The 21,461-nt window shown below is 37.4% G+C and overlaps 2 protein-coding genes across 14 annotated transcripts in view; one reads left to right on the top strand and one right to left on the bottom strand.

The window, feature by feature from the left end:
• Positions 1-6,961, top strand: part of LOC114139168 (synaptotagmin-2-like) — a 73,354-nt gene extending 66,393 nt beyond the window's left edge. For all 10 annotated transcript variants that reach the window (XM_028009031.1, XM_028008945.1, XM_028009504.1 and 7 more), the window contains one exon: positions 206-6,961. In XM_028009031.1, the coding sequence (XP_027864832.1) occupies positions 206-421 (216 nt within the window). In that variant the 3' untranslated portion in view covers positions 422-6,961. The remainder of the gene's footprint in view (positions 1-205) is intronic.
• A 793-nt stretch (positions 6,962-7,754) lies between these two features.
• ppp1r12b (protein phosphatase 1, regulatory subunit 12B) lies at positions 7,755-20,937 on the bottom strand. Of its 4 annotated transcripts, none has more exons than XM_028009879.1 (8): positions 20,321-20,934; positions 16,469-16,485; positions 16,256-16,385; positions 15,179-15,283; positions 14,760-14,810; positions 14,589-14,639; positions 13,800-13,866; positions 7,755-9,034 (listed from the first exon to the last, which is right to left on the bottom strand). In XM_028009879.1, exons 1-7 carry the CDS (start codon positions 20,420-20,422, stop codon positions 13,828-13,830), a joined length of 495 nt encoding a protein of 164 aa, XP_027865680.1. In that variant the 5' UTR covers positions 20,423-20,934; the 3' UTR covers positions 7,755-9,034; positions 13,800-13,827. The 4 variants fall into 4 exon arrangements, with proteins under 4 accessions (XP_027865680.1, XP_027865673.1, XP_027865645.1 ...); XM_028009872.1 differs by having other exon boundaries at positions 13,800-13,869; positions 20,321-20,932; XM_028009844.1 differs by lacking the exon at positions 13,800-13,866 and having other exon boundaries at positions 20,321-20,933.
• Between the last annotated feature and the right edge of the window lie 524 nt (positions 20,938-21,461).

Genomic DNA, 21,461 nt, shown 5'->3' with positions numbered 1-21,461 from the left:
CAATGCTGTTTGTGGTGATGCCATAAAAGTTATGACGAGAAAAACTGCTAAACACAAAACTCTGAGATAACACCGGGAACAGTGCATCATTTTTTTCTTCAACAATACAGAAAATTAAACCAGCACAATATTTCCAGTCCTTTTGATCCTATAACCTTCATTGTATTCTGAACCAGGTTGTAATGCTCTCCCCCTGTTTCCTCAGAAAATCCAAGCCGTCATCACAGTGCTAGATTATGACAAGATTGGCAAGAACGATGCCATCGGGAAGATTTGGGTGGGAAGCAAGTCCACGGGGGCTGGACTGAAACACTGGTCCGACATGCTGGCCAACCCCCGCCGCCCGATTGCCCAGTGGCATCCGCTGCAGCCAGAAGAAGAGGTGGATGCCGCCCTAGCAGCGCTGAATGCCAAGAAGTAAAAAAAAAAAAAAAAACTCCCTCCACCCGCCTCCACACTTTCCTACCTTTGCATATCCAGTTGTTTCACTCAAGTCCCACATATCAATGTATATTTCAGAAGAACACCCAAATCTGCTCCCTCCAGCACATTTCTGTCCTACAGCCATCATTGTAAAAGATCCATAGAAACTATTTGACATGATGGGAAATGTAGTTTAAAAAAAATCATATTATATTAAGTCATGTCACTAAGAAAAGAAGACAAGTTGTAGGATGGACAGATACTCAGTCATTTTTGTTTTAGATCTATTTTTATATCGGAGTTGTGGTTCCATTATTAAGCTTATAGAGTAGACTATAAAAGGAGTGCTATTTGGGAATCTGGTGATTTAGAGGGATGACACATACATTCATTCATATTCTACTTCTCACCCTTTTTCCCTTTAGTGACAAAGTTTGCTTAGAATAGTGCTTAACAATAAAATGCTTTATACTGCCATATGATAGAGAAACAACACAAGCAGGTCCATTCCGTAGGTGTTTTGTGCACCATATCCCACACCTGCCAGGTATCATCCTAGATGATTCTGTTAGTTGGAAGTACATTCCTAGAATTGGGTAGCAAAGTAGGGATTAGGTCCAGTTACCCACAAACACTGCCTTTTTGGATTAGTTACCCTTCTGCCCATCGTCTCAGGAGAACTTAGAGGAAAACTCCATGCCTTTTTTTTCTAAACGGGTTCTTATTGTTAGCAGTTATACAGCGTGATGAGAAAAAAAAATGTTACACTAAAATTGTAAGAATTCTGCTGACCTTAGGCTTATGACTGAAGTTAGTTAAACCACAATTTATTGAGTTATATGGCGGGTATGACAGATAATCTGCAAAAAAAAAAAAGTGTGCTTGTGTATTTTAAATTGTGTTAAAAAAAAAAAGCAATGTCTGTCATCTGTACTACAAAAATGTTTGGAAATACCAGAGTGGCTACAAAAAGAGAGACTGATCCCAACCACAGCTGACATTATATTTACAAGGTGTCAATTACTGCCTACAGCCCTCGACGTTCCCCTCCCGACATCTCTGATTCTGTATATCACTTGTTCAGTGTTACTGCCATTAGTCATGGACTTGACACAAGGGTTTTTACTTCAAAGGAATCCCTATAACCGTCTTACAGTCATAAAGGAGACAAGCCTTCCAAGTAACAAAATAAGCAATTTTCAACTACCAGGGACGCCTTCCAGTTAGAGGTGTTGTTCTCTTCCTTTCCTTTTTTTGTTCTACTTTTTTTTCTACTTAATAATTTAGTTTACCTTAAAACACTTTTATTCCTTAAGCACTTTAATTCCTAATGTTTTGTGTACATACGCTCAGAAGTCAGAGCATTAACAATTTAGGGAGATTCATTTTGTTGCTTTTGCTTCTGCTTACTTTGGCCTCAGCCTATATGTGTTTGTGTGTGTTTTGAATTGTTTGAATTACGGTTATATTGCAAAAAGTCTGGAAGAAATCGCACTGATCCATGTGTATTTTATGCACAGCTTACCAAACTGTCAATTATGAATTGCACTAGCAAGTATTGTTCTGTTATGTGGTTCCTGACACTGTTCTTAGGCGTGTGTTTTTCTTTTCTTGAGTGATATAGCGTGATGAAATTGATCATTTCTGTGGCACACCCAGACATGTCTTGTCTTGTGAATGGAAGGGAAAAGAAACACATTGAGTTCAGTGCTGCTTTGTGGTCTCTTCCCAGAATGAAACAATGCAGTATAGACAGCCAAAGTCGGCTCCAGGTAACTGCAACTGATTTTTTGACTAATTTTGACCCTTTAACACATAATGATAACATCTCAGAAAATGTGATTTCAGTTAGTCTGCTCAGGTGGACAACTTCACTTAGACTGAATAATCAATGTGATGTCAAATTATTCACTTTATATATGAACTATAAATGTTTTAAAAAGCTGCTATTGAGCTGTTATGGCCACATTTTCGACTGATATTGTTCAGCCAATGCTCTCTACATATTCCTGTCCAATTCACCTATCACGCAGCTATTTTCTCTTTCAATTTAAAGATGTGTTTCTACAAAAACAACAAAAATATTCACCGTAACAAAAAGGAGAAGAGCATCATTCATGATCTTATTGATAAAGCAACATATTTACAGTTGTTAACAGTTACAAATATCACTGAGATAATTTGGCTCTTTATATTTGTACGTTTAGATTCTGAGAGAGGTTTTTGAGCGAAAACTTGAACTTGCAACAGACAGCACACTATTAGAGCTCATCACCTGTGAATAAGGTCAATTAAATGTTAATTAGGTTTTGTGAGCATTTGGAGCCCACTATGCTTTTTCACAAGAAAACTTCCAGTTAGCTTTCTGTATAGCAAATGCAGGAACAAACATTTTATTGCATTTTTTTGGGGTGAAATTTATGTTTTTTCTTTCTTTTAAATTCTCTCTATAAATAACAATCAAAACCAAATTTCTGTTTGTCATCTTGCACAATTCTTTCTTTTTAAAGCAACACTTAAGAAAAAGGCAACATGGAAGCAATCAAGCAACTCATTGGTGTGTAGTTTTGCCTATATACATAGTTCATACACGTTGATACTGCATGTTTATAAGAACTACTGTACATAAGAGCATGTTTTAGAGACGAAGCAAAAATAACTTGTGTACGTTAAATGGGTGTCATTTGCCATTTTATTAACACAGCAAACTGAGAAAAAAAATGCGCTGTATATTTTCTAAATAGAACAAAGTGTGTATTTATTTTCCATGAGGGTCATTGGAGAGAATGTCATGCAAATATTAGAGTACTATTACAAATAGGAATCTTTCCACGCCTGAAAACTCTTAAGCAAGTGTGTCGTCCAGTGCTGTGGGTGAGTTCATGTAGGAAGAAAAATGTAGCCGCATGCTTGCTATGTAAATTCCTTGTGCTCAGAGTTTTTTTGTTTGGCACCATTTATTTGCCATTTAGTTCATTACTGTACCTTTTAAAAAATATTAGCGATTGTTAATTATGCTACAGTTTCTATTTTTTATTTTTTAATTAGAAAATTGTTATATTTCATTTCAACCAGGGGATCTCCAAGTCTGCAGGACTGTTTCTTTCTCTCTTTTTTTAGTAAGTAATGCAGATTAAACTTGATGTTATTCTGGAATAGCGCATTTGGAAAAACAATATATTAAATTGATTCTAGGAGTCATTTATGCCAGCACTAACCAAGACTAAAAGTCATACGGACCATATCCTACTTTAGGCTGCATTTCCAGGGCCAAACTGTGAATAAGCCTTTTTCCACTGAACACAAATGACTTGGAGTCCTCTTTTTTCCCCTTTATTACTGTTGCTATAATTTTTAATTAGAAGATTTTATTTTTCTTTCTGTTTGACTGACCTGATACATGTTACAGATTGTGTCTCTTTTACTCTGTTACTATACAATGGGTGTACTTGTAAACAAAATAAATTAATAAGATGAAAACAACTAAAAGCCATAAAACTCAAGCACTAACTCTTTAGAGCTCTGCTGAACAGCTAGAGTTTATTTATGAGGGAACAAAAATCTGACGTCTTCATTTTTCCATGAATAATGTTCCTTCTCGCATTCCTTTTCTAAAATATTTGTTCAACCAGAGGGAGAAAACCATTCTACTGTCTGAGCGTGGAGAACAGCTGCCAATTTAGGAGAGCAAGTGTTTGTTTTTTTTTTGTTGTTTTTTTTTGAGTGGCTGGTGTCATTGTTACGTTGGTGATTTTACAGGGTTGTGTTTGGTCATATTTGGTTAGCATAAATAAATATTTACAATTATGATATTGAATTCTGACTAATAAGAATAAAACTATATATGTGAGAGTGTGTTCCATTTTAGGGCTGAGTGCAATTTGTGACGCAAACTGGGTCAAGCTGCTAGTTTCTGTTCTCCCAGTTTGAGGAAAAGAACTCATACAATCAAATAATAATAATAGCGAATCTTTGCATTATTTCAGATGCTATTACCAACAGTTTTTGTCCTTTTTTTAATCAACTGCTCAGCAAGAATGGATAAATTGAAGAACCCTTCCCCCACCACCCCCTCTGAAAACCCCCCCCTAAGATTTAAGGCTGAATCCCTCCCACAGAACTATGCATATGTTTATTTTTCAGACTTGTGTCTACAACACTGCAACTTGCTTTCTTGCCCTGAGTTATATATGACAACCTCACACATCTGTATATCCTGATGTTGCTCAGTCAGAAAAGCTTACAGATTCATATGGCTGTTGGTGTGTAAAACCATATCCACAAAACAATCAGCAATAAGCCTTATTTTTTTTATCCTGAGACATTAAACATGTTTATTTCGGGAATTTTAACATTACAGGATACAAATTATGTTCAGTCTTTTGCAGTAAAGCCAAATAGATTTAAAACAATAGTCTTACCTCATACTTTTTCAGAGAAAGTAAAAAAGGAATGGTGGAGAAGAAAGTAAAAATGTAATAAAAATGTTTCACACTTTAAATGAAACTTAATCTGGAACATTTAAGGGTTTTGTCCCTTTCACAATAACTACAGAAAACTGATAGAAAAGTATACATTTTTAAGCCGTTTAAGCAGTTATGTTTTTATGCCATATCTGCATCAAACATGTATTAATTTATTTAGAATTATATAGAATGATTTCTTGTTTTAAGATCTAAGTGAGAAATAATTGTTTTAGGTTGATTATATTTATGATAATGCAAAATTTTATGTAGGAAACTTTAGATAATTGTATATTTTAACAGGTCAACAAAATTTTACAGCTCTAGACAAATTTCATTTTAGAGAGAGAGAAAAATGTTGCTCTTTGGATTGAATGTTGCTGACCCCTATCGTAAGCAAGGGTTTGGTGACCAACACCAACAAAGTACCAAACATTTAACATTTCATCTAGTTTATGTGAGAAACTGGCTTCAACTCTCCTTTAACTTTTGGCAAGAAAGCAAACAAGCCCATATTTTCCACAATGTTGAAGCATTTTTTATTTTTTGTTTGATGTAAGTTGCTGAAGTTTCCTAAATTGAACTGCCACATCAATCTTCAATGTGTTGCATAAAACTGATGCTCCACATTCTCTTAATGCAATACAGTAACAATCACTGTCCCATCAATGCCAATGACTGTGACCAAATGATGCACTGAGAGCAGGTTTCAGTGTGTTTTAGAAATACTGCCACCACCTGATTACTCCTGCCAGCATTTATCTCCACAGTTTAACTCTGCACAGCCAATATAACAGGAGAACTACAATAGGAAAGCACCAAATATAAAAAAAATCGCAAAGGTACATTTATGGTGCATTTACGAAAGTCTTGTTTCCTTTTAAAGCCTGGGTCACCACATACACAAGATCCTCAGACAATATGGTGGACTGAGACTGGTGAGCTGTGATTGTGTTCTTGTGTATGTGGAGTAATAAAATGTCCAAAACATTGCTTAAGATCACAGAGTTAGATTATACTACTCTCAGTACAAGTCTGCATGCATATTGTTATTTTTTTATGTATGAGTAACACGGTAAAAATAAAAGCTTTATGGTTTAAAAATGGCTAGTGATCTGTTTCCCTGATTGCTGAGTGTATGTACTTATGCACAAATGCATCTACGGTTGCCCTGCTTCAGCTGTGTAAAGACAGTTTTAGAACACCGTTCGCACATATGTGATTTGTTTCTGTCTTTTTTTATTTTTGTTTGAACAAACACTGGGATCTAAAAAGGGAAACTGTGCAAAATTCAGTCCTTTTGACAGTCAAAACGTGATGTCGAGACCTGCGGCGGGTAAAGGCGCTGCTTTGAAACATGCTGGTTCTCTTGTCAGTTGCTGTATTTCTTCTTGCTCTCTTTGTGCATAGGCGTAATCACTTTTGTTGTTTATTTTTTATTCTGTGTATCCCTGATGTAGAATGTGGAGCTGTGTTTGAAGCAATGGCACAGATGTGTCTCCATGCTCTCTCCTCATTTGCTTTCTGTTTGTGTCCTTGTCTGGTTTCTGTGTAGCTGATTCTGTCACTGTCATCGAGGTGAATAGGAGCCTGAATCTCCTTTTGCAGAGCATAAGGAACACCGGCCTTCATGTTAACAACATGGACATACTGTATACTGCCAAACATGCAGGGCCGTACCGACCTCCCCCTTTGAGCACTCAGTTCTCCACCTCTGTTCCATTATGCAGCTGTTTTCTCGAGACTCATTTGTTTTACCAGCTTCACCTTCTTCTCTTCATCCTCTTTTAAAGCATCGGAGGACAGTCAGGTTATGTCCCCTAGCTGTGTTTCTTCGTGTCTAGTGTTGTGGTGCGCGTGTTCATGTCAGTACTTGTGCCTACTGTGGATCGCATGCTTTAGCCTTTGACTGAACACAAACGTTGCTCACAAACTCCTCTTGACCCTTATGTGGACATATGTTGGGAATCCTTCAGAAGTTATCAAGGGAACCAAATAACTTATTACAAATTTATCTTATGTGTTGCCAGTTCTGTAAAAACAAATAGGAAATAAAGGCCTTTTAATAACCATGAGTTGTACGTGTTTACTATGCAATATGTTTTATCTCACAAAGGCACATGATCTTTTGATGTTTTCTTTGGTTACACTATTTCATACCAAGCTATCAGTCACTTTTAAGCCATTTAAAATAGTGGATTTACCACAAGCGGGAGCAACACAGCTTCATTTATGTTGCCATTAACTCTGACCATCTCCCCCATCAACTTTGAAGAAAACTATACATCCTATCCAATCTGCTCTTAATACATATTCATAGCAGATCCTTTTTTCTTGTGTGGTGTGTGACAGATCTTGTGCGGTCAGAAACTGGAAGTGGTTCCTATACAAACATGCTATAACCCAATTGGTTCTTTCTTGTAGTTCTAATGAAATATGAAAAGTCCCAGCAAGAAAGAACTTTGTTCTTAGCCTAGAATAAAAGAACAATATTCTCTGTTCTTATGGAGTATGTACTTTTACAAAAAGCATATTGGCCTAGCATTGAACAAGGAAGAAAAACCCTTTAAGATTATTCAAATAATACATGAAACAGTGTGTGTGTAATTGTTTAGATATAATATTCAGACCATTTCTGCCATATTTAGTAACCTGAAGGTCATTGGTAAATATGTCAGACCGAAGTCCAATCCAAATACGGTGGACCCTTTGTTTAGGGTTAGGAGTTAGGTTTAGTGATAATGTTGGAAGTAGGTTTTGTTTAAGGCTGGGGTAAGAAAGATACTAGTAATGGTAAGGGTTAGAAAAATTGTCTGTGTTATGCATAAATGCAGTTACTAAAATGAATGGAAGTCGATAACACAAACCTGTGTGTGTGCGTAAACGTTTGATAAAACAACTTCAGTCAATATGGCCTTCAGAGATATTACACAAGCAAATAGCTTTGCAAGGTTTTTATTTCCTGTGAAGGTCGGTTACAGAGCACTCCAATTTAGTATAAATGTTGTGAATTTCTCTTGCAAACTTGAAGATGTGACAATTCTGATAAAAAATAAAAAAAGCTTCAGATTAAAAAATTAAACAGTTGCTTTGGCAATTCAGAAAGATTTTATTGGGCAATGGGTTTGATTTTGGTTTTTGAATGTCATGGTTTTAAAATTCATTTTTTATTATTTCAAACAAGGACAGCCATCACATCAACCCCCTCTTCTGCAGCCCAATCCAAACAAAAATGTGTTCCTTCAAAGCAAAAATGTGAACACAGAGTACAAATAATATATATATTTTTTTATTAATAAATACATTTAAATCAGTCTTTCTTCTTTATTTACAGAAATACCTCCTTAGTCTTTAGTTTTTCAATATTTTATATGGATTGTAATAAGCATAACTGATTCAGGAGTGTTTGTGTATTCTGGTGAAAACAAAATATTTTTGTGACTCGTAAGATATTTTTTTTATGACGAAGATATAAATGTAAATTAAACATTTGTAGGCCACTGAACTGTCCTTCATCTGGATGATGCATCAAAAAATATCAACCAGAACCTAACCACAAAGTTTCATCTTTCAGGCATCACTCTTATTTTTGAGAAAAAAAAAACACACAATCGGGGAGAAAATAGAAAGAATGTATTCTCAAGTCCATTGGTATGTTCCAGTAAAATGATCAAATCTTATAGACTATTTAAGCATTATTAAAACCATGTGCTGCAAAGAGTATAAACAAAAATGAAGCATCAGTGTGATATCACACAGTATGGGAAAACTTCAAAGGTATTTCTATGTTTTCAGAGACACTGCAGTCCAAATACTAGTACGCATGTTCTCTTGTTTGTGGATGTGAAAAGTACTATATACTATAAATAATATATACTATGTAATATAATAAAATAATTACAAGGTGAGAAAACTGAAGTGACTGCTCAAGATCTATGCCTATACGAGCTTCAAAGATGGCCTATCAATAACTCATAGAGGAGGTAAAACATGGAACCTTGTGAATAATTAAACTGCTGAATCAAGGTTGGAGGACGAGAACAAAAGGTTCAGACATCTTTTCACTTTGACAGTTTGCTGATTACTCGAATGAGAGCTCCGTTCTCATCCTTTAGCCTCTGGTTGTCTGACTTGAGTTCGGTTAAGACCTGCAGAAAGGAAAAGGAAAGACACAAAATTAGAAAATGCCCCATTTACCTTGTGCATATTTGGAAGCTAATATTAGTAGCTACTGAAGACGTTTGTAATATAAAGCATCAACTATTGCAATGGCCAATTCGCCACCGTTTCAAATGCAATACGAAACGCTCTAGCAGTATTAACAATTATTAACAAGCCAAAGGTTTCACCAAAATTTGAGAATAGGTAATGACAGCATGCTTAGTTGACCATGCAGTGAGAATTGTGAGAACAGTATGCAGAGAGATGGGGTATGAAATACTCGTTAACAAAAGTAAGAAAAGGTGAAGTTTCTAAATCTTAGTCTGATGAAAGACTTTGACTAAAAACATCTACTCTTCAAAATATATTCCCCTTGCAGGACACAAATAACAATCCTTTCATCATGCAACACGACACATATCTGAAAACAGCGAGGGGTCGGGGGAGGCTGGCTACCCCTCTGCCCACCCCAGAGAATCACTTTCAATTCATACAAATACATGTTAAGTCATTTCCAATTAAGACATAAATGCAAAACCCCCAAAATAAAGACATTCTACATATATACACACATGTATATATGTGCATATACACACGTATTTATAAATATATATAATGAGTTGATCTGTCCACCCTGAGGGCAACACTACCACTGAACACACCTGTGGAGTGCCATGGAAAAGTATTTGCCCCCTTAAAGCTGGATTCAGTTTTTTTTTAATACTTAAATACTTAAACCTTGAATGAATACAACATTTTATTTTTAAATGATAATTTAATTTCAGCCAGATAGTAATTTATTTGGTGGGGAGAAGGATTTATTGTTCCATAAGAAAGCTGTCTGATACCATCGCTATGTTTCTGTTAATACTTTTGTCTTAATATGCACAATACACACTACCAGACAAGACTTGCCCCAGGACCTTTGGGGAAATATTCTACTTTTAGAAACGTTCGGCACACTGATTTTTGGCAAATGGGAGGTGAGCCTTAGTGTTATTTTTGGGTAAACACAGTGGTTATCGGCCTGGAACTCTCCCATGGAGGTACTTCTTTTGTTCAGTCTCTTTGTTATGGTCGACTCATGAACACTGACCTCAAATGAGGTAAGTGAGGCCTGCGGTGCTTTAGATGTTGTTCAGGGTTTTTTAGGGACTTGCTGAATGAGTCACTAGTTCTGTCTTGGAACAACAAATCCCTCCTGTGACCATGTTTCTCTACTTCTTTTGGTTTTCACTGTGGTTTACTGGAGGGTCAAAGACATGTTGTTTGACAGCTTCTAGTTAAATCATTTATTGATTATACAGGTCTGGCATCAACTTCCTGGATGTGCACAGTGAAGCAAAACTCACCTTTCCTAAATATGTGGCTATTAACAGGTTTTTTATGATCAACCAAGGGGGCAATTATATTTTCATATAAGGTCAGGTTTTTGACCTTATACATTTTGTAAATGTAAGCACCATCTGTCTTTTTTGTTAGATAGAGCCTTTTGTGAACTTTCTTGTTCAGCATCTAAGCTCTGGGCACAAAAGTGCTACAGCTTGAACCTAGTTCTTATATGTTAAGTCTATCTTTGCCTAAGGGTGCTCATGGGTTGTTCCTTCTTTTCAAGCAGACGTGTCCTGAGGAGAAGATTACAGCTTCAAATAAGTGTATTAGTGTTTAAAGGCTATCATTGTCATTATCAATCCAGCAACCCACTGATGACTTAATGATAATGAATGAGTGTGTGATATGAAGCTTTCCCATAAGTTACAGCCTTTTAACCTAAGTTGTAATTTACAAAAAAAATTATGTCCACTACTGTGATGTGCAAAATTAAGGAAAGCCAAATACATTGCAGTGCTTGTATTGATCAGACTCCCAATCGTACATATCCCGCAAACATCAACAAATGCTCTTCAAGCTTGTATTTGTAAACAACTGGTCCGTATCCAGACCAGTCGTATTGCTCCCTGTACACAAGCAACAGGGAGAAAATTTTTGTTTTAGTCATTTTAAATTTGTATGAATGTAAATACACTCATGTTAATAACAAATGTGGCAGAAAGTTGCCCTTTTAATACTATAAAGAAGACTAGGTGAAAAAGGAAGCATGCAAAACAGCAATCATCCAAAGGGAACAGGACCTGCCTGAGGGGAGGACAGCAGAACAGGAGGGGTGGAAGCTGTGACAGCTCCAGAAGGAAAGAGAAGTGTAAAAGTTAAACAGTGCAGGAAGGGGACAGCAGGGAGGAAATTAGGCCAGACGATCCCAAGGATCAGAGGTCCTCTGTCTCCGGCATGGAGGCCATTTCAGAGAGGCGGGTGAGAACGCGCAGCATGGCTCTGTTCTCAGCCAGGAGACACTCGTTGACTCTCCGCAAAGCCTGGATCTGGGCCAGGGCAGGGAAAGCCTGCATACATGGGAAGAGAGATATAGAGACGAGCAGGCAGAGAAAGCAGGCGGGAAGCAAAGGGCAGAAAGAAACACGGACAGTGACAGGGTCCATGTCCACTCATACAAGCATGCATACACAGAGGAAATGAGGCCAGCTCAGCTGCAGAACTTACTTAAAAAAACTGACAAGAACACACATTTACACACGAGGGATCATTTGAAAAAAGTATAGAAAAGCAAAAACATGCAAGAGAAATTATGTACTGTTTAAAACTGACCTTAAATCATTGCTCAGTGAAATTCAGAAAACACACTCTGTAGGCCTTTGTACAAGAGTGTTCAGTGAATAAAACCAATCAGCAGTGTAATGAATCATCTCCCTCTTTATTGTTGGCCTGGTTTCTTGAGGTTAACCTCACTGTGGTTTGAAAGAAATGTCTACGGTTTGACACTACGCCCGTGGGCAAACCACGCAAGTGAGACAGATGAAGTCAATGGAAATCCACAACACTCACTCTGACAAATTGATATCGATTTCATCATGTGATCCCCAGAGAAGTTACACAAAAAAAAAAGAAAAAATCCTAGGCCACCCAGAAACACATACGTTGTGAATATAAAAGACATGTTTTATATGTTTACATTAAAGCCCCAACTACTTCAATTAACACCAAACAGACTCATAAACCTAATTCAAAACAGTCTGGTTTTAGAGCTTAACAGCTCAAGCATATAATGTTCTCCTGGCATTAGAACAAACCATTTCAGCTTTTGGCCAGCTTTCCAAGTCCTTGGCAAAACAGGAGGAAAAAGTCAGAGTGAGGTGAGAATATATAATGACCAGCATCCCTTATTCATTCTGTTAAAATTCAGACCTTTGATACAGAGTAAGCAAGAACAAGACTCTCAGGTTCCACAGATTATTATGTCAAAAATGATTTAGGTTTTCTGCAAGAGGTTCAAGACACAGCAAAGTTTTTGTTTTGTAAAGTAGGAATAATCCGAGTTGAAACTCTTTCACTTTTACAGCTTAGAACGGCCAATAGTGTAACCCTATTCTAAAACCCTATTCTAAAAAAAAGAAAAAATAAAGAAGATAGAAATGGTTTGGTCAGTATTGGCAAGGAGCATAGCAGCCTCAGGAATTTGGACACTGACTGGCAACTAATGCTAATGAATGTTGTTTTATTTATGTTTTAAGCTGCACACACATAATATCAGTAAGAATATTAAAGCCATTAAAGCTGGTAGTCAATTTGCCTATACAGAAGCTAAAACTTTTATTTCACATTTATTTCTGTTTATTTCAATAATTATGACTTACAGCTAATGAAAACCAAAAACACAATTTTTCAGATTAGTGCTAAAAATGTAACATAAAACCAAATAAAAATCTTTTATACTACAAAAATTTGCTTTTATGATCTTCACAGTCATGGGTAAGACTTCTGATTACAGTCATCCAAGCGGGCTGTCCAAGAGGTTCAGCAACAAATCATTATTGTGAAAGAATCTGGCTGTCTATGGAGTATTTTATCCAAGCTGTGGTCGTAATGGTACCAGAGCAACAGCTTTGGGTTATAGCTGTTACATCTCTTTATTTAAATCTCTTTTGAACCAGACACCTCAGTAGTTAACCTCTATTCAGATGGAAATAAATTCTGCATTTTATTTGGAAATCATGGTCCCAGGGTCTGAGGGAAGAAAGGAAATGAATCCAAGCTGCTTCAGGCTCAGTATATAGTATCCACAGCCAATGATCATTCAGGGAGCTATGTTAGGCGCTGTTGCAGGTCTACTGGGTTCTATCAAGTCAAAACGCAGGAACTTCTTCTATCCACACTGCCAAAAGCACCAACACCTGGTTAAATGACCATTATAAAACTGTAGTTGACTGGCCAGCAAACTCGCCTGACTTTAACATCATAGAGAAGCTAAAAAGCACCAAGAGAAGGATGAGAGACACCAGAGAAAAAAAAAAGATGAGTTGGAATTCACTATTAAAGCAACCCAGGCTTCTTTAACACTCCTGCCATAATCATCAAAATGTACAGAAATACATGCTTAAAGTGATATTCTGATTTCTTAAGTTGCACCTCTATGAACAAGTTGGAGGTTAGGCAAACAGTTCCCCCTTGTGTTGGAAGACTTACAGCTCGCTCGGTGTGAATAAATAGCTGTGACAGACTAGAGTGGCTGACTGAGGTGCTTCAGAGCAAATGTTGTGATTTTCAAACAGTGAAGTTCTTATACAGTAAGTAAGACAACTCGTCCAAGTGTGTGTGCATGCCCCAATGCTTGGCAAAAGCAGAATGTGTGAGGTGACGGGTGGGTTTTGATCACTCATCAACATCAGGGCGAGCACTCACCATACCCCCTCCCTGAGAAAGGCCCTTCTCAGGGCTGGTACCCACAGCGGAAGCGCAGTGGGGGTGTCTGCTGAGGGGAACCAGGATGACACTTGGGTAAAACATCAGGTGCTTCCATCTCAGACTGCTCTTTGCTACATTTCTACCATTCTTTGCTCAAATTAGATTTTTCTCAAATCTAAGCCAAGCCTTTAAATATTTATAGCTTAATAGAAAAGTGATTCAAAGTTTAATAACATATGTATTCGATTTTAAGTACAAATTCAAATCCTTTGTCTGTGTACACTCAGGCTTGACAGTTGCCTGCTGCCGTTGCCTGTGTTTCTGTGTCAGGCAGAATACACTCTGGAATGTCTCACAAAAGAAGGTCTTTTGCTGTTGGACGGATTTTGGTATTCGGATGGAACTAGGTCACAATGTTCACCCCAACAGTGGGAGAATTGGAGCAGGGGAGCTGCAACACAAGACAGAAAGTAGCCCAGCATAACAGTGTGGCTAATGAGCCTGGAGCATTAACCTTCTCCTCCCCTTGACTACTAACCCACCTGGCCGACCACAGAATCTACAGAGGGCTATATGTGCACTATGCTCTGGGAAAACTATTTACAAGCAGTCTTTTAGCAGCAGTGGAAGCAGCTTTGCTTGAGCTGTGTACTGTCAAGGACTGTTAGTTAAGGCTTTTGGAGAAAACATCAATAAGACAAATGAAGCACAGCATGTGTCTGAGACAAAATGATAACCATATAATCCCAGGGTTGGTGCACAACATTTACTGATGCAAGGACTAACCTTTATTTCCTCCTCCATGTCTGTGACTCTTTTGTCAAGTGCTTGTTTTTCCTGGATGTCATAAAGAAATTAAATACAGGGATGTTGAAGGAGGGGAAGCCATAAACATATCAGGATGTTCACTCATTTAGTGATATACTGTAATGAATTTAAATAGCATGAGTTACTTACTCTTTTCTCCGTTTCAAGAACGGTGGATCGCTCTGTCATTCTGTCCTGCCTCTGTAAGTTAGGAAAGCAGATGTTACAAGTGAAAGATCCCTAAAGAATTTTGGCTTAATCAATCAGAGTGGTAAGAAAGTTCCATCCATCGGTATTGTCTATACCGGCGTGTCCTTGCAGAGCTGCAGGATGCCTATTTCTAGAAGTCATTGAGTGAGAAGCATGACAGACCCTGGACATGTTGCCAGTTCACCACAGGACAGATAACCATGAAGAGAGTGACCAGTTAGTCTAACAGTCATGACTTTGGCATTATTGGGAAGTATGTGATGGGACCATTTTTTTTCCATTTCCATTTTCCATTTAAATTTTGTTTCCATTTCCTGACATGTCTTCTCAAATTCTTTAAAACATTGAAAAATTGGTACCTGAGCAACTTTCTCCAGTTGGGAGCGAATCTTCACCAACTCTTGTTTGCTGTCCTGAAGTCTGGACTTGAGCCTTTCATTTTCTTGCAAAGCTTCTGTGTACATCTAAAACAAAAAGAAACAGATTACATGTTATTAAAATTTGAATCACTTTTGTGTTAAAAACACAAATTCAGGTGAACAGCCAAAAAGAGGGGGGAATAAACATAACAAAAGACAGATTAGAAAAAAAATATTCTCAAGCAGAAAAAAATGCTGCAATTTTCAAACAATGAAGTTTACAAGTATATTTACTTCCCTTACCAACCTCCTCTGTATGCGTAGTGGCAATATAAACTGGGGTTCTTGTCCACCCTTGTTCATTACAGTTACAGAGTTTTTTAACTATTTAAAAATTGTTCTAACCTTGTATATACAAGTGGACATTGTAATATATAAATTTCTATGAGCACTTTCTATGAAGAGCAACATAGGTCTGACTCGCTTGCACTGGCATGTTTGCTTTGTCTTTCAGATTTTGAAGCGTGATTAAGAAATTAAATCAATGAAACAAGATCTACTGGATTACTACTCAATAGTTCCCCAACACTCAGTTTTAACAAAGTTGAGCATAAAATGTACAGGGCAGAAGGAAGTAAGGAAATGAAAATTAGTCATTGAGTGAAATCCAGATGAAATTGCTCAGAGTGAATATCTCTGCCATTCAAATAGGGAGGCAAAAATTACATTACTTGTCATTCAAAGTTTATTGCTGTAGCATGACAAAATACAAAAACACATCTGTAATATACTGTCCCTTAAAAGGACTGTCAGTTTGAGGTCCAGGCCAATTAATGACCCCATTAAACACATATGTCATATTCTGTGTACCTTACATGTGCAATATATTTTAGAAAATTCACAATAATTACGTGCTTGTTCTTAATATTCCTTTTAGGTCCAATTAGATTTCACAGGGATATAAAAATGAAGGCATTGATATAAGGTGTGGGCGGTCAGGCTGTGTTCAAAGCACCAGCTTTGAGTCAGTGGAAAGGAAGAAGTGTGTTTGTATCCGAGGCGTGGGTTACTTACTACCTTCTTATAGTCTTTGGCAGCGGAGTCTTGCTCTTGTTTATTCAGAGCCGCCAGCCTCGTCTCTCTCCTCGTGTAAGAACTGGTGCGCCCCATAGGTTTGTCTGTGGCACTTTCTCCAGTGGAATCGTATCTGAAGTCAACACAGCTCCATCTCAGTACACAATGGAGCTGTATGTTATTAAAAGAACAAAAATAAAAGTTTTTTTTCCTTACCTCGACAGTCTTTCATGCTGGAAAAGAAAAAAAAAAGACATGCCAGTTTGATCAGTCAGAATCGCATCATGAAAACAACACAGTGTAAACATTTCTGAAGTGGATCCAGATTTGTTTGTTTGATAGGGCTAAACAAAGGCTCAGCAGAGAAATATTTTCCATTTGAGAGAAAAGGAGGACAATAAGAAGGTTTGAGAGTCACATTATAACTACATCCTCAGAAGCCCATGTTACCAGGAGGAAATGTGCAGAAGGGACATATACAGTAATCCCAAAACCTCTTTAAAATGTTTCACACATGTCATGCCGCCTGAGCCTGGTTGAGCTTTCTATATTAGGTAACTGCTGCCTCCACAGTGACAGCGGCACACAGATGACATCATGACATCAGGAGTGAAGTATGACAGGCCGCCGACTGACCCCAAACAACTGGCAGATATCAAACTGGCCTGGAAGGTTTGTGCTGTCAGGAGTCCTGTCATGGCTGCCAAGTTCATTGTTGTGACCACATTTTGTATTTGCTTGAGCATGGGGGGAATCTGTGTAAAGTGGCAGATATGTACAGCACCTGGCAAAAACTCATGACTCTTTAACTTTGAATTCAATGTTTTCTTATAGAGTTTTATGTCAACAATCTACGTGTAGCAGCACAGAGTTGAGATTTTTGTTTTTTCCTCACTTTTGCAAAATAGCTTGAGCTCAGTTAGATAGGTAGGAGAGTTTGTGAGCAGCAATGTGATGTCCTACCACAGGTTGTGAATTAGATTTAGATCAGATCTTTGACTTGAACATTCCAACGCACAACTTTTCTACTTGGGTGTAGTCTGACCATCTTTACAGTCCTTACTGAACAAAACCATCCCCAAAGAATGACACTGCCAATGCAGGTGAAGTTCATAGTTACTGTTGGTTTCACAGTTTGGATATAGACTATAAATTTCAATTTTGATCTCTGACCAAAGCACACCCCTACACATTTTTTATTGTCTCATAATGCATGTGAAAGGGAGCTTTAATGACTTTGTTTTAATTCTGATTTTGTTTTGGCCATTTCCATTAAAACCATTTTTACTGAATGCAAAACTATTAGAGGTGTTGTTGCCCTGGATTTTATTTAGGAATATTAGAGTAGATGGGGTTGGGTAAATATCTATATATTTTCATGCCATAAATATTAGAGTTTTATTTGTGTTATGTGTCATTTTCCTTTCACTTCCCAGGTTTTTGTTCCTATATCACCTAAAATCCAGTAATATACAGTTAACTATGTGGTTGTATTGTAAAGAAAAAGTGCACAAATACTTTAGAAAATGCCTGCATACAGCTGGCTTTAATTTGTCCTCTGTGTGTTAGACATCACAATACTAGCAAAAAAAAAAACTATTATAAAATTATTTGACTAATAGTTGTGTTTAGATATGTCTTTTAACAACTATTCTACACGTCGGTCAGAGATGTTTAACTCATGTTTCAGATGGTTACTTTGCTAAAGAAATATGGCTCCAGTCTATGTCAAAGTACCTGTTATCCCAGTTTTCACATTTGCTGAAGCATGAAGATCCTTCATAAGGAGTCACAGGAGCTGTTCTGCAGCAAGTGTTTACATAACTAAGCCTAGCAGCCGCTGCCTGTCCTTATGTGGTCATGTGCTTTTGCACAGTTATCCAGGAAAAGACAGACTTAAAAGGCCTCAGATGAAAAAGAGCCAAGGAAGAAACTGAGAACAAAATTCTACTTTCCTTTCCTCTCTCATCTGTTTTAGAACAGGAAGACTGCTCGATCGGACTTGGCATTCATACATTAATCAACAGGGGTGACTGGACCCCTTGTAGTGAGAATAAATCATCACAAAATCTTCATGTAGGGTTATGAGCCAAACTTCATAACCCTTCATAAAAAACCCTTGGGGCTTCGTTCCTGAGGGTATACTACTATATTTCAAATTAAATGATCTGTAAATTGGTTAAATCACTTATCAATTTCCCCAAACTTATTGCCTAAACTAACTTCTAGGAATGACTGATTCCTTAAAATTGAAAAGTGAATATGACTCACCAAGCAGCTTATTTTTCCAACTAGAATTTAGATTTCATGAGAATACCTTACAAGGGTTTTCAACTTGGAGATAAAAATTGTGTTCTCTCAGTGCAATGCATTAAGCTTAATTATTCAACAAAGAAAATAAATGAATAAGAACAGTGATTTCCCTCTTTATTTATAACATGTAGAAATAAAACACAGGATTCAAAATTTTATTGCAAAATGCTAAAAATGTCTTTAAGTGTAGTGGTAGTTTGAAACTTTAGATTTTACTAGGTTGCCATTTATTATAAAACAACTGCAAACAACTGCCATAACCAATTGGGCATTATTTAGAGACAGGTTCAGTCAAGAAAGTTCAGAACTAAAGAACAGCTTAGATCACACTCAAAACTAGATTTACATTTCATCTTTTCAAATTATTTCGAAGCAATTTTTATTTATTTATCTGATATCTATTTTTTTTTTTTTTTACAGTTTTATGCAATTTAAAATAAAACCTTCATAGTTACACAGGTGATACTCCCTGTCACACTATTGCTCATTTGCTTTGTAGTTCATTTGCATACAAAAATAAGCACTTCTACAAATAATACTCCAGCATCATCTTTCTATGCGTCTTATACTGTAGCACACTGTGGCATATGCCCTCACTTTATCCCCAGCAAGGTCTGTCAAGGATTATGTCTAAAAGTCATTTTAAACTGAGTAGTTTTTTTATATAGTGATAAACATCTTATCTTCCATTCAGATTTAGTGGATTTCTTAAAATTAAGGATAAGCTCAAACTCATTTTTATACATGATTCAAGTATTTGATTAAGATATTATTGTTGTTGTTGTTTGTGGATGTCTGCCAAATAGTCAGCAGCAGGCAGCACTGCTAACACTTGTTTGTTTGTGTTCATGTTGATCCCTAGCTATAATGCAACAAATTTTACAAAACCTATCAAAAATCTTAGCACTGTACAGCAAGCGCTCTAATCATCCATTTATCACTTTCCCTCTGCGCTTTCCCTTCCAGCAAAAAATTCTGCCATTTTAGACAAGGCTGACATCATGGAAAACTAGTGTCTGCGTTTTACCAGGGACAAAGCAGAGAAGGAATGACACTTCCATAAAAGAGAGCAGAATCCTCTAGGGAGTCACAACATGTACTTTTGGCAACCGTGCAACAACAAGAACGTCTGCAGCGTTGAATGTTCCTGTATACATTTCTAGATAGACAGAATCACATTGTGTTCCTTTTTCCTCCTTCCTATTTTCTTGAAATGTCTGTGTCACACAGACTCCAGCTGACATAAACACAACAGTCAAACTACGCCCAGGAGAATAGGCCACTTAAAACAAACAAAAAAACAAAAAGCAACAGGAAATTACAGAAGGAATGTTTCAGTCCTACAGCCTTTTACAGAAAACAGGACCAGACCGCTTCAGAATAAAACTTTTGCCTCTCTTTCACAGGTTTAGTACGTAAGCTGTGAAAAGTAGCTGATTATGACATGTCATGTTAAGTGCTGATTCATGCCAATGTAACACTAATCCAGTTCATTTTTAGTGACAGGTGAAATTTAAAGTGCACTATTGGCTTAGTGTGTTAGTACTTAGAGTATGAGAGAGAAATAACAGATAAAACTGCTGATAATGCACTGAAGTTAAATTGTTAACAAATACATTTACAGTAGATTGTTGCAGATATCTTGATATTTTCAAGAGCAAAAATAATTCAGATAAAAATTCTAAAAAACAGAAAAGAAACCAGATTTAATCTAATATGTTTTAAATATAGAACTTCTTAGGAAGAGAAGCTTACTCTGTAGTTTTTGTCTGTATAGGATGGAGAAGACGGCGGTGAATCTGTCACTGACTTCCTGGTGCGGGTCAGGTCTTTGGTGCGAGGGTAATAGGATGACATCTTCCGCTTCTACACTTAACAGGCAGGTACACTTCAACTTTAACACTCACTGAAGGCCGGTCAGTAGATAACAGACATGCAGATTCCCTCAGGCAACAGAGCAACAGGAGTCCATGACACCGCTCCAGGGAAATCCTTTGCAACAGGTGTTGGAATGTGGCTACACGTGGGGTTCCAGTCCAGTTTAAAGCTCCGATACGAGCCTCAATGACAGCTACGTTTGGAGAAATTTTCTGATTTTAGGGTTTTTATTTTTTTTTACTGGTGATCGGATTAATCAAACAAGTAATCTCTCCAGATGGAAAAAAAAAGGAAAATAACTATTTACTCAGGACATCAAGCACAAAAATGCTTTCTTGTCTTCTTGTTGAAGACTTTTAGAAAATTCGCCAAAAAAAAAAGAAGCTTAAAGTAAACAACTGTGCAGTGCTGCCTCTTCCTGGGTTTCCCAAAGTTATACCCATCTCCCTCCCTCTCGTGCTTTTTCTTTCTCTTCTTCCTTCTCTCTCTCTGTTTGGCCACCCCCTCGTCTAACCCCAGCCCCCTGTTTCTCCCTGCTCTTTTCAGCTTTGGCAGCTCTCCGTGGCAGTCGGCCAGAGAGGTTCTGGCTGCTGCGGACAAACTCAGCAGTGGGGGCTAAAACTTGTCCACTGATGTGAATGGGGATAAGAGGGTAGGTGGAGCACAAGGCCAGACGCAGGAGGGGGCTGCAGCAGCTTGTGTTCCTCTAGAAAGGTCTACCACTACCTGAGGAGCCATCAGCAGCCTGGAGGTGCTGAGTAGATGCCTGCTCTGCACACATGGATGGAGAGTGGTTGTTGGTAGCCCATATGCTCCATGATGTTAACACAAAGCACTCATGACATGTCTCCTCCTCATAAAATATGCCTAATCTGAGGCTGAAAACTGTAAAGAAAAACCCCAGTGCTGACTTTATTTTCACAATTCAGTTTTAAATTCAGCTTCAATGAAACATAAACACTGTTCCATCTTGGGAACGATAACTTCAATGCATAAATAATAAGTAATTATGGGACCA

The sequence above is a fragment of the Xiphophorus couchianus genome, chromosome 1 (genome assembly GCF_001444195.1).
Source record: "Xiphophorus couchianus chromosome 1, X_couchianus-1.0, whole genome shotgun sequence".
NCBI classification, from domain to species: Eukaryota; Metazoa; Chordata; class Actinopteri; order Cyprinodontiformes; family Poeciliidae; genus Xiphophorus; species Xiphophorus couchianus.
Note: the sequence above shows the minus strand (reverse complement) of the source record. Positions and strands in the feature narration are given on the sequence as shown.